This window comes from Cibotium barometz, chromosome 40, assembly GCF_041138505.1.
Source record: "Cibotium barometz isolate CiBa-2024 chromosome 40, ASM4113850v1, whole genome shotgun sequence".
NCBI lineage: Eukaryota > Viridiplantae > Streptophyta > Polypodiopsida > Cyatheales > Cibotiaceae > Cibotium > Cibotium barometz.
The window spans coordinates 23,010,216-23,023,239 of NC_141085.1; the positions used below are offsets into that span (position 1 = coordinate 23,010,216).

A 13,024-nucleotide genomic window follows, 5' to 3' on the forward strand; every position below is an offset into this window, starting at 1 on the left:
AATATAGTTTTGGTCATATCTTGAGCATACTAACTCCAAATTTGTTGGAGATTGTAGATTTAGATTCTATGCTTCAAGATTTTTCCAACGATATGTCACATGAGGGGGTTTTGACAAAAGCTTGGATAGGTTCACCCATGATTTCATTTTTCAAATGGGACTGGGATTTTTACCAAGTTATCTAATATGGTGTGAATGGGTTTGATCCAATTGTATTGCCACTCTTTTGGAAAACCTTTTTGAATTGTTTGGTTAAGAAGCATGCATATATGTCCTCTTGTGATGGTTTCGATCCATTTAGTGAGTGTTGGCAAATGGAATGTGTATGTTACCTTCCCATTTGTTAAAGTGTGTAAGCTCTCTTTCACATCCTCTATGGTTATGTCCCTCACGTTTGTGGGTGAGAAACCCCCTTGCGTGGGTTTTGCATTTGTGAGTATACAATGACTGAACATAGTTAATCATGCAACACTTTTCTAAATTTCCAATGACCTTTGGTTTTTTCCTCGAGATGTCTCCAAGCTTTTTTGGGTCTTTTCTATACATAATCATGTTATCCTCCTCCTCTTCACATCCTTGTGCCTAGAGTTTCTTTACATGGTGAATCAAACCAATTATTGCATGGAAGGTTAGGTAGTTGCACTTTCCCAATCTACTTGATATCAAATATAATTGTGGCAACTTGCATCATGGACTCATGCCTCTTTTTCCATTCTTGACTTCTGTCAAAAGTGACGGGTGAATTTTTTAGTGTCCACATAATGCTTTGATTTTTCCTTCTATATTTTGTAAAAGCCCAATCTTTGCTAACTTTTTTTATGGCTATTTGCATGTCCATGTGTGATACCTCAATTTGTACATAAAGTGGCTTATGGTCCGAGTCTAAGATCTCCCAATTTCACAGAGGTAACCATGCTAGCATGATGTTCACTAACCAATGCATAGTCAATAACACTTTCACCTCTTGCTATGGAGAGAGAAAGAGAGAGAGAGAGAGAGAGAGAGAGAGAGAGAGAGAACCCCATATAAACTAGCTAGGATACATCAATCAAGGACAAACGTAAAATTATGAGCATATTGTAAATGAAGTGTATTGACCAAAGACAATATAGCAAATAAGTGTGACTATGGATGGTAGAATCTTCGATTCTTATACATCAACCTTCTAGTTCATCAATCATCTCCTCAACTCGATCTAAGCATCCAATTGTGCAATCCATATCATTTACATTAGAGAAGATAGCATTGCCAACTTCACTTGAAAATTCACAGATTCCTACTCTATGTAGTTCATGTGCGTGTCCTATGCAAACTAGGGCTACTCTTCGGGATCCATTATAATTATTGCCAAGAAGTAGAAGAGAGACATCGATTGGCACAAAATATTTAGAAGGTCCATAGGCACAATTAGCCTTACGCTTGCGAGACATTAATATCTCTTCTTCAAAAGGTCGAGCTCTAATTGTGAAGGAAATGTGTGCAAATTCATCATCTTGAAGGCATTCATCATCACTTTCATAAGAAAAAGAGGTTATAGGTTCCTCATAGTGGGACCAATATGCTCTTGAGGAGAATACCATGACTTCACTTGGAGTGGAGCAGTGTGCCTCGAGAGGAAGTGAAAGTTTGTTCCCTACTTGAAGAGAGTAAGTTTTTTGGGCGTGGTACACATGCTGGTCAATTAAGGGATCACAATTGTAAACACATCGATATGGCCTAGGTGGATCACTTCCTTGATCTGGGAACAATTCCTGCATTAATGTTAAGTGGGATCCATTGGCAGGGTCATCTTGTCGTGGTATGAGACAAGCTGGAACAAGTGGGCCCTTAACATGTAGACGACCATCGTTAGTTACTTGGGGCTATACCAAAAGAAAAAACAAAGAACAAAAAGCAGAGATTAGAAGCCATCAACTCCTACCAATGTACATTGAAGCTTTGATACCCATGAACTAAACAAGTTTGCATGGTTAATACATAAAAACCATGGCTATCTATAGCTAGCCATCCCTTCTTGTCCCATGAATTCAATTTTGGGTTGGGTCGTGCAATGGTCTACACCCAACCCTCCTGTTATTATTGTGAACAAAGTATGCATGAATTGTGCATTTTATGGTGCATAAAATCATCAATTCCTAGATTTGGGAACAATTCTTGCATTAAGGTGAGTATCCAACTCCTGTGGTCGCCTTTCTTTTGTAAGAACTCTCAGCTTGCAAAGTAGGATGAATCCTACGTGTCCTAAATGTCTAGCCTCCAATCCTCCTCAAAGTTCAGTGTCACTGCCTCCCTCTTCATTGAGTAGAAGGCGATAGTAAAGACAACCTAGATAGGAGGTACCACCCCTTGCTATCTACTGTAAAGAAAATGGCCAGACTTTCTTTTCTAACTCTATAAATTAAAAGAAAAAAATACACACTACTTTCTCATATCTATGCTACTTAATGGCTCTCAACCTCCCCCTCTCTCTCTCCCCATAATCTCTCTTATTTCATTTCTTTTTTCAATTGATAATTTGCAAAAAGGTAGGACCTCTCTCTCTCTCTCTCTCTCTCTCTCTCTCTCCATATCCCCCCACTCTTGTCCTCTATGGGATATCAAGGCACACTCAACACACAAGGGTGCATAGGGCACCCCCAAACAAAAAACGAATCAAGGGCGGGTTCAGAAGGGGCGGTGGCCATGCCCTCAAAAGTGAGGTGGCTGCCGCCCTACCCATTCACACCATGCGGGTGGTTGTTTTAATACATTTTTGTGTCAGTTGCCTTTAACAAATGGTGCAAGGCCGCGTGGTTATTCCAGTTGAACGCTGCGTCATCTACCCGAGTTCAATACCGATCGAACGCCGCAACTTATTGGAGATGTCCGTCAAATGAGGGAAATGTCCGACTCTAAGGACGTCTTTTTCAGCCGACCTTGTCCGCTTATGTAGCACATGCCCAATCAGTTTTTTGCCAAATGCAATTTCGATTTTTAGTTGTGAACCCGGCCTAAGTTGAATTATTTAGTTGTTGAAACGGTGGAATACCAAGCATTCACTTATCTATACTCTTTCTAATTTTCCTAAGACTTCCACGTGGCAATACTTCCTTGCGATGAGAAGACTACCACGTGGCATGCAAAGGTACAAGCACCCTGACGGGTGCCACGTAGCGTTCTAAGGTACATGCTTCACAGAGACAAGAGAGCATGGAAGGAGACTTCCCGCTACGAGGCCGCGCGCGGGCAAATTTGCAAGACTCGGTATGAGAGCCAAAGATGATGCACAACAGCGTACAGGGATTCTGTGCCTTGGAGGACATGTATGGCAAATGTGGTCCACTCGCTAAAGAACATCGCCAGCATAGGAGCGTATGACAAGGGCAGAACAACTGTGCTACGATCCAAGCTGCAATCAGTGGTAGCTCCGTAAAGATGTGCCTAGAAATGCGTCGATAGACGCGTATGTCAAATGCCGTGCGAAGCGAAGTGCTTGACAAGCTTCATGTCCGGGATGTAGTCTCTTGGTCTACACCATTTGCAGGATATGCTCAAGAGCATGATGAGCAAAGTTTCCAACGGATGCAAGTCACATCCCTCGCATTTTGACAGCCTGTGAACAGCATACAAACAGTTACCTTGAGTTGGTGGGAAAGAATGTTTTGCTTGGCACTACATTAGTGGGTATGTGTATGCCAATTGTGATGCACTTGAAAGCAGCACAAGTGCTTAACGAGCTTTTTGTTTGGGATGTAGTTTCCTAAAGTGCAGTAATCCCAAGATATTCCCAACAGGGGTAGGATGAGGAAGCACTAAAGTGTTTGGAACGAATGCAATGGGACCCTCTCCAAATGAAATAACGTTTACCTACATCTTGAAAGCCAGTGGCAGCATAGGAGCAGCTGACAAGGGTGAACAGATTCATGATGAGCTTGGCAATAGGTGTTGCTGGTGGGGGACTCGAACATGGACTGACAACTCAAAGATGGTGTGAAGCATGGCAAGTGGGATTTCTTATTAAGTGGGTTGGGATCATTAACTACTCTGTTGCATGTGTGTGGCAAATGTGGGGATATGACCTATTGCAAAGCTCTAAAGTGTTTTGAACAGCTGCAACTAAGACACATCTCTCTATAAGCAGCCATCGTTACCTTCATCTTGAAAGCATGTGGGCAGCATGGTTGCAGCTAACAAGGGCAAATGAATTCATAATGAGGTTGTGATACGAGTGCTTAAAGAGTTGCCCATTCAGGCGTTTTCTCTTGAAGTGCACTAAGTGTAGGATATGCCCAGCAGGGCAAGGTGAGGAGGCACTGAATTGTCTTGAACACCGATGCAATGCAAGAGCTTCTCTTTAAATGTAGGCCTGCGTCTTTAAATGCAGGGCAGGATATGCTCAGCAGGGCAGGGTGAGGAGGCACTGAATTGTCTTGAACACCAATGCAATGCAAGGGCCTCTCTATAAATCTAGGCACCTTAACCTGGCAACATAGGCAGCTGAGAAGGGCAACAAATTCATGTCAAGATTGTAACAAGAGTTGCTAGGAAAAAATGTTGTGCTTGGCACTACTTTGGTGGATGTCTATACCAAATGTGCAGCAGAAGCGCTTGATGAGTGTCCTGTTTGTGGTATAGTCTCTTGAAGCACACTAATCACAGGATATGCCCAGTAGGGGCAGGGTGAGGAAGCGTTGAATTGTTTCAACAACTATAACGTGAGGACCTCTCTTTCCAAACAGTCACCTTTATCTGCATCTTGAAAGTCTGTGGCAACATAGGATCAGCTGACAAGAGCAAACAAATCCACGATGATATTGTAGGGCAAGTTGAGGAAGCACTGAATTGTTTTGAATAGAGCAATGCAATTGCTAAGATTGTGAGAAAGGGGTCGATATTGTGTGTGCACTACTTTGGTGGATATGTATGCCAAATGTGGTGCACTTTGCATAAGCAACTGATAAGGAAGTGGGCACTAAAAGCAGGATATACTGAACAGGAGCAAGGTGAGGAAGCACTGAAGTGTTTTGAATAGATGCAATGCGAGGGTCACTGTCCAAATGCAGTCACCTATGCATATTGGGGACATGTTGGAGGGCACTAATCGCAGGATATGCTGAACAAGATGTAGTCTCTTCGAGGGCACTAATTGCAGGATACGCCGAACGGGAGCAAAATGAGGAAGCAGTGAAGTGTTTCAAATAGATGCAACGTGAGGGTCTCTCTCTAAATGCAGTCACCTTAAGGGCTTGGGGTAGCATGAGGTAGCTAATTGGGCTGTTTTGAATGGATCCAACATAGTTCACTGCACTTGCAAAAGCAACATCAGTGCTTGAACAGAGTCCTGTTTAGGATGTATTCTCTTGGAATGGCTGCAATGCAAGGGACTCTCCAAATGCAATCACCTTCACCACCACAGGAATAGTTGATAAGGGAAAATGGAATTACGACGAGTTTGAAAAGATGCATGTCACTAGCACTACTGTGGTGTATATAGATTGTCAAAAATGTTGTCTCCAATGGATGCAACGGGAGGGACTCTTATCAAATGCAATCACCTTTACCCGTAGCTTGAAAGCCTGTGGCAGCATAGGGGCTGGCTGACAAGGGTGAATGATGCCGTGACAAGATTGGAAATAGAGTTAATGGGAGAAGATAATGTGCTTGGCCTTGCTTTGCTGGATTATTTTGAATGGATGCAACTTGATGGCCTCAAACACATTCCCTGTCACGGGCAGGTTGAGGAAGCACTGAATTGATTTGAACAGAGCAATGCAAGGGCCTCTCTCCTATCCGGGATTAGTTTCTTGCAGTGCACTAATACCAAGATATGACCAACAGAGGGGCAGGTTGAGGAAGCATTGAAATGCTTTGAGCAGATGCAACAAACACCATTACCTTCTCTTGGATCTTGAAGGCCTATGGTGGCAGCAAACAAATTCCTGATAAGATTGTCTGTTAGGGTTTGCTAGGGAAAGTTATCATGCTTGGCAATGCTTTGGTGAGCATGTTTGCTAACGTGGTGGCTTTTACAGAAGCAGCACAAGTGCTTGACGAGCTTCCTATCCAGGATGTACTCTCTTGGAGTGCACTAATATTGAGATATGCACGACAAGGGAAGGTTGAGGAAGCACTAAACTGTTTTGAACAGACATAATGCAAGGGTTTTTCTCCAAACATGGTCATCTTCTCTTGCACCTCGAAGGCATTTGCCAGTGTAGGAGAAGTTGATAAGGGCAAATAAAATCAGGATGAGATTGTCAGTCAGAGTTTGCCGAGGAAACTAGTCTCTTTGAGTGCACTAGCAAGGAAGCACAGAAGTATTTTGAACATATGCAACACAAGGGCCTCTCTCCAAACACACTTATTTTCTTTTGTTGTTTTGACAGACGAGCCCAAGATGCTTCAAGCACAAAATCACTACAGAACCGTTGTGGATTGATAGCTGGAGCAATCTTTTTTGGGTTTGTGAAAAGCTAAGGAGAAGAGAACAGGTGATGTCAGCAGAAGCTGAAGAAATAGAGCTTTGTTTGAGGAAGAAAAAGAGTTGACGTTGATATTCTGGAAAGGGGCTTGCTTGAAAAAAACCCTTACGTAGCAAGTTCTGTAGTCAATATGTACGCCAAATGTGGTGCACTGGCAAAAGCACAGCGAGTGCTTTTGCGTCGCTGTGCTTTTGTGAGCTTCCTGTTTGGGATGTAGTCACTTGGTCGGCCCTAATTGCAAGATATACCTGGCAGGGGCAGGGCAAGGAAGCACTGAACTAGTTTGGACAAATGCAACATGAGGGCCTTTCTCCAAATGCGGTCACCTTCCTTGCATCTTGAAAGCATGTAGAAGCATAGGAGCAGCTGACAAGGGCAAGCAAATTCATGACAAAATTGATTGTCAAGGGTTGTTGGGAGAAGATTTGGTGCCTAGCATTGCCTTGGTGGACATTTACAACAAATGCGGTGTGCTCCAAAAAGCACAGCTATGCTTGAGGAGCTGTAGTAGTCTCTTGGATCTGTCGTAATTGCAGGATTTGCTCAAAAGGAGCAGAGCCATGAAGGATTTGTGCAAAAGCACTAGAGTACATGCTGATTTTTTCAAAAGGGCTTGCTTGGGAAAGCACAACAAGTGCTTGACAAGCTTCCTATACAGGACTTAAGTCATTTGGCCTACATGCCCAATAGGGGCACTGAATTGTTTTGAAACGAATGCAACACAAGGGACTCTCTCCACATGCCGTCACATTAGCTTGCAGCTTGAAGGTGTGTGGCAACATAGGAGCAGCTGACAAGGGCAAACAAATTATTATGAGATTGTCTGTCACAGGTTGTAGGGAAAAGCTATTGGATTAGCAATGCCTAGATGGGCATCTATGCCAGATTTGGTGCACTTGCAAAAGCACATCAAGTGCTTGATGAGCTTTGTGTCATGAAGGCCTGTGACAGCATAGGGGCAGCTGACAAGGCATTCAATTACATGGTGAGGTGGTCTCTCATGGGTTGGTGGGAAGACAGTGTGCTTGGCATTGCCTTGGTGGACATGTATGCCAAATGCGCTGCACTCGCAAAAGCACATCAAGTGCTTGATGAACTTCCTGCTAGGGACACAATCTCTTGGTTTGCACTATTTGCAGGATATGCTCAAAGAGGGGCAAGGCGAGCAAGCATTGAATTGTTTTGAATAGATGCAATGCGAGGGCCTCTCTCCAAATACAGTCACCTTCGCTCACATTTTGAAGGCGTGGGGCGGCATAGGCGCAAATGGCAATGGCACACAAATTCATGATGACATTGTTCGTCAGGGATTGCTAATGATGTGTGATGTGAGTGGGATATTCTTCAAGGCCCTTTACTTACAAGCTTGAAGTTTTGATTCTTCCATATGAATTGTGTTGTGTTCTTTTTTTTTTTGTGTGTTACTCTCATAAAATGCAACCAATCATCCATTCCTAAGACATGATTCCAGATTATAGTGTGCGGTCAGACATATACTCTTCAAGTTTTGTTGAGCACAACAACGCGCGCGGATCAAGAACTAGTCTAATCTAATTGGTATTTAGCTACATCACACGTTGTCGGTAAATTAATTTCTTGGAACAGAACACACACACACACACACACACACACACACTTTGTGGAAACTTTACCTGCCTCAGATACGCGGTAGGAGAGAAATTGATTAATTGGAGGGTGCACTGTCGGTCACTGATGATGGGCGTGCTTAGGTCGGGGGCCCAGGAAGGCAGACCTGTGGCCGAGGGGGAACTGGAGGAATGCATGCGGTAGCCCAGGATGAGGACGCGGATGAGGACATGAGGAGGAGGAAGCGCGCACACCTTGACGAGCTGCTGCTGCAGGGTGTGGCCAGTGCGCAGCTGCGCCAAATTCTTGGAGGAGGTGGTGGCCGCCTCCTCCGGGTCCTTCACGCCATCCTCCTCCAAGCCTAGCAGCCCCAGTATCCCCAGCACGCGGTCCTCTTCCACGGAGCACTCCCGATGCGCCACATCCTCCAGCACCTTGCCAAGCATCTCCATGTGGCTTCTGTCATGGCCGATCCTCATCTTCAACAGGCTCCGCAGGATCTCAAGGTTCAGCCCAGCCAATATGCACTGCTCAGATTGCTCATTTTGTACCCTCAGCCTGCTTACATCCACGTCGACCGCCATGAAAAAGTAGTAGATCTCACTGTCGACAATGTACACCTCTTTCCCATGTCGGGCCTTGTGGATTGCGCATTGTCTACCGCATTGATCGCACTGCAATGTCTCCACAGGTATGGCCACATATCCATCCTCCACCACCTCATCCTCCCCCATTAGACCCTGCTCCCTCATATCATGAGCTATGGTGCGGCGCATCAGCAAAAGGGAGGCTGTGGCGTGGAGGAAGCAGGTAAACGAGCCATCTGCTTTGATGTAGGAGTGGATATACAGTCTAGTGCGCTCGCAGATGTCCTCCATCCCCACTATGAACTTCACCTGCGCCGGCAGCAAGAACTCCTGAAGCGTCCATACCCTCTCGAACCATCGCGGGCACATATCCCCTCTCAGCGTGGCCTCATCCTCTGGCCATAGATGGTACCCCTGCCCAAGGCCGTGAGTCAGCACATATGTCCCCCTGCTTTCCCTGTAGTATGCTGCCATCCGCCTGATCTCTCGGCTCTTCTCCTCCCCGTCCTTCTGATTGATGCACAAGGCATCGAACCACACCTTTGTCACACCCCCCTCCTCCATTAAAAGCTGCAGGAACTCCATCAGATCTCTGTAAGCCCTGAATGCCCTGAAGTCATGGTGCTGGAAAATCTCATTGTACCTCCTCATGCTCTCGCGCGTGCCTAGCCGATCAGCCCCGCCTGCTTCTGCTGTGATGATCTCCCCCACGTGGTCGGACATATCCCGCACGTCCTTGCTCCAGGTGTGGGAGATAGTATGAAAATTCCAATCGGCTGGCTCCGCAGTGAAGGAAATGCCTCCGTCGTCCTCACTGGCAAGTGTGCCTGCTATGTTGATCAATCTCAATGGAAAGACCGAGTCCGAGAACAGATCGCATTTCTCCTGCAAATGGCCAGACGAAGAGGAGGCTTTCATCTTGCCTGGCGCAGTAGTAGACCGCAGCGCAGCAGATTGCTTTGGGCAAGCCTGGAACTTTGGAAGTCTCAAAGTTGAAGTTGAAACCTACTTTTTTAGGAAGGTCTCTTTTTAATTTGCCTTTCTCTAAGAAGGGCAAATTTTTTCTTTGCCCTTCAAGAGATAGCCCAACATAAACATTGCCTTTCTTAATAATTTCTAAATAAGATTCTTAAAAATATAATCAAGAAACTCACAAAATGTGCATAATCAAATTATTGATCAAATTACCTTGCCGTGTTGGGTCTTTTAAAAAAACCGTTTAAGAATGATTGCAAATATGGATCTCAATAATATTTAGAAGCTAACAAAAAAATCTTTCATCTTCAATGTAATGGAAGAAAACCTTTTGCATTATTAAATATCAATCCCAAAGTTGAACCAATTTTCTCAATATAACCATGAAAAATACATAAAGAAAAATTTTCAATTGTCTTTGTGTTTGTCTTTGGTTCAAAGTTTTGAACTACATAACTTTGTAGTGGCAAGCTTTAGCTTGGCCAACCATTTTGTTGAACAGACTCTCTCTTAGATGTAGGTTCTCTCACAAGCATTTTTTTTGAAAACGCTCTTAATTTTGAGTGTTGAACTCTCTCTCTATCTCTCTCTCTCAAGTTTGAGTGCTAAGGTGGACTGTCATCAGGAGGGTAGGAGTGAAGATGTTAAGGTGGCCCAACTCCCGCATACTTGATAACTGAACAGACTCTCTCTTAGATGTAGGTTCTCTCACAAGCATTTTTTTTGAAAACGCTCTTAATTTTGAGTGTTGAACTCTCTCTCTATCTCTCTCTCTCAAGTTTGAGTGCTAAGGTGGACTGTCATCAGGAGGGTAGGAGTGAAGATGTTAAGGTGGCCCAACTCCCGCATACTTGATAACTCATTCTCCTTTCCCCATGTATGCAATGTGTGCCTACAGCCTTGTAAGTCTCTGTATCTCAATTACCACCCTAGCAAGGCAGTTCTTTGTCTAGTTGGTCTGCCCAACCCAACTAGCATATAAGATAGCTTTGAGTTTAACACACTCACTATCTCTTGCAAAGTCAGCACGCTTGTATGACAACTTATATTTTGAAGGTCTGAGCTTGTAGTGGATTAGCATTAGTGACACGGATGTTGGCCTTACACAATTGTGGCTCTCTTGTAATCATCATGCAGCCAAGGTTAACTATCATTTTTTTAAAATACACAAGTCACACCTTCTAAGCTCTCATATCACAATCAGCATAAGGGTAGTTTCAGTTTTGTCTCACACACACACACACACACACACACACACATAGAGTCTCTCTCTCTCTCTCTCTACCCAACGTCCTCGTGTCTCTTTCAAAGCCGTGATTGAGGCATGTACAATCTTCAATTGATGAAGCACGAACTCATGATTCTCTTTTACGCAATTCTCAAACCTTAGCAAGAAGGAATACCAAATATGAAGACCTATCGTGCTCTCTAGCTTCATTCTCTCTAGGTTCAAGCTTTAGATTTCGTATTCACAAGTATTCAATGTCCAGAGTTGAGAGTCTAAGCTCCACTCTCTTTTTCTTGTATAAGTCTAACTATGACTTAAAGACGTTGTAGCTATTCTGTGAGGCTTGTGGTTTTGATCATGGAGGTCTGACACTAATCATGGAGGTTGGAGAGCACACACTGAGGATGGCTTGTGACTCGGTGGACAACAAATCATGATAGGGTTGTTGGGTAAACCATAAATGGTGGACGAATCAGGATAAGATTGTTGGGTAAACTATGAAAAGTGGACGAATTAATATAAGATGGTTGGATAAACCATAAGTGGTGTTTGGTTTAGAAATTTAAATTTAAAACATCAAAATTTTAAAAGGATATAGTAAATATGTAATTAATTATATAAACTTATATTATTAAACAAAAAAAATATATTTTTTAAAAAAGTGCCCTTCATGTGCAAGGTTTATATTTTTTCAACTTTCATTTTTGTGAAGGGCAAATTTTTGGTGAAGCACTTCTCTAGCAATATTTAAAGGCTCTTCATACTTCTATGGCAGGTCAAATTGTGTGTGGAAGGGCTCTGCAGCCTTCAAAAATAAACACTAAAGACTCAAACGCAGATCTCATCTTTGACTTTTCAATGGTCCATATAATTTTCGTCAAGATACGAAAATGGCCGCCAAAATGAACGTCGACACGTGGACGTGACGCTGCACGTTGATTGGCCAATAGCCTACCACCCAAACCTATGACGTTGCAAAAATGATGTCATCGACAAGTGGCTGCCCAAGAATTGAACCTAGGTAGGGTGCATCATTGCATTAAGTAGGCGAGTTGGTGTAGCTAGACTCCAGAGTCTGCAGAAGAGGAGGGCACAGGTTCGAACCCTGCGTAGAGTAGAGTGGGTGGAATTTCTGCTCAACAAAATCCTACCAATATCTCGCAAAAAAAGAAAAAGAATTGAACCGAGGTCCTTTTACCACTTGAAGTCACCAATCGCTACTACACAAATTTGTTGACTTGTAGGGAAAAGATAAATAATTTATGCTTGTCCGTTCCAATGTGTAAAGCACCCTCGTGGCTGTGTCTAGGCAGGTCAATGAGTGAGTAAATAATTTCCATACATCGGGAGTGATTTATCATGAAACATGGTAGGAATGGGCTGTACCTAAAATTCAAATATCCATAGCAGGGGGTTTTTCAAACACCCCTTGAATGCATGTACTATATAGGGTTTTTACATAGGTGTGTGGAGTTGAGCTCGAGGGGAAGTGTTGAGATATCGAGCTCAACTAGTGCTATGGACATTGATGACCCGCTTGGGTGATAGCATCCGCACTTATGCCACTTGCATGGTTGGTGAGATTATGGTCGATATGCTACTAGTGGATGATAGGTTGTGTGACAACCACTTTGGAGTACTAGAGTTATGGCATAGTTATAGCACTAGCTCATATAGTCGGCACACTATAGATCGACCATTTTGTATGTTGTTATAGGAGAGTAATTTTCATTTATGTATATACTCTTATCTTTTAGTTATATGTTTGTAGAGAAGAGAAGAAGATAGAAGAAAATTCAACCATCCATCTCTTTCTTTTATCTTGCACTCTCTTGTGCATGTGTGTGTGTGTGTGTGTGTGTGTGTGTGTGTGTGTGTGTGTGTGTTCTTGCAAGGAACTCAAGCTCTCTCTCTCTCCCCCACATTCTCTTCAACTATATGGTCTACAATTTGTGGTCTCTTTAGGCAAGTAGATGGTCTATAAGCTATGATCCCCCCTACTCTCTTTAGGCTACTATCTTTAGGCTACTATATGGTCTACAACTTGTGGTCCCTCTAGTGTTCTATGAATACCAAGAAAGGCAATTGAGAACATTACATTGTTGATATTGAAAACCTCCACAAGCTATAGCCATTTTTATATGGTAATGATTACTTTGTAGGCCCTCGTATATGCCCAAAGTTGA

The 13,024-nt window shown here is 43.4% G+C and overlaps 1 protein-coding gene across 2 annotated transcripts; it reads right to left on the reverse strand.

Moving 5' to 3' along the window:
• Positions 1 to 1,132: 1,132 nt before the first annotated feature.
• LOC147615329 (uncharacterized) lies at positions 1,133 to 9,622 on the reverse strand. Of its 2 annotated transcripts, none has more exons than XM_086779409.1 (2): positions 8,114 to 9,622; positions 1,133 to 1,826 (listed from the first exon to the last, which is right to left on the reverse strand). In XM_086779409.1, the coding sequence occupies exons 1-2, from the start codon at positions 9,551 to 9,553 to the stop codon at positions 1,158 to 1,160; spliced, it is 2,109 nt and encodes a 702-aa protein (XP_086635535.1). In that variant the 5' UTR covers positions 9,554 to 9,622; the 3' UTR covers positions 1,133 to 1,157. The 2 variants fall into 2 exon arrangements, with proteins under 2 accessions (XP_086635535.1, XP_086635534.1); XM_086779408.1 differs by having other exon boundaries at positions 1,133 to 1,862.
• Between the last annotated feature and the right edge of the window lie 3,402 nt (positions 9,623 to 13,024).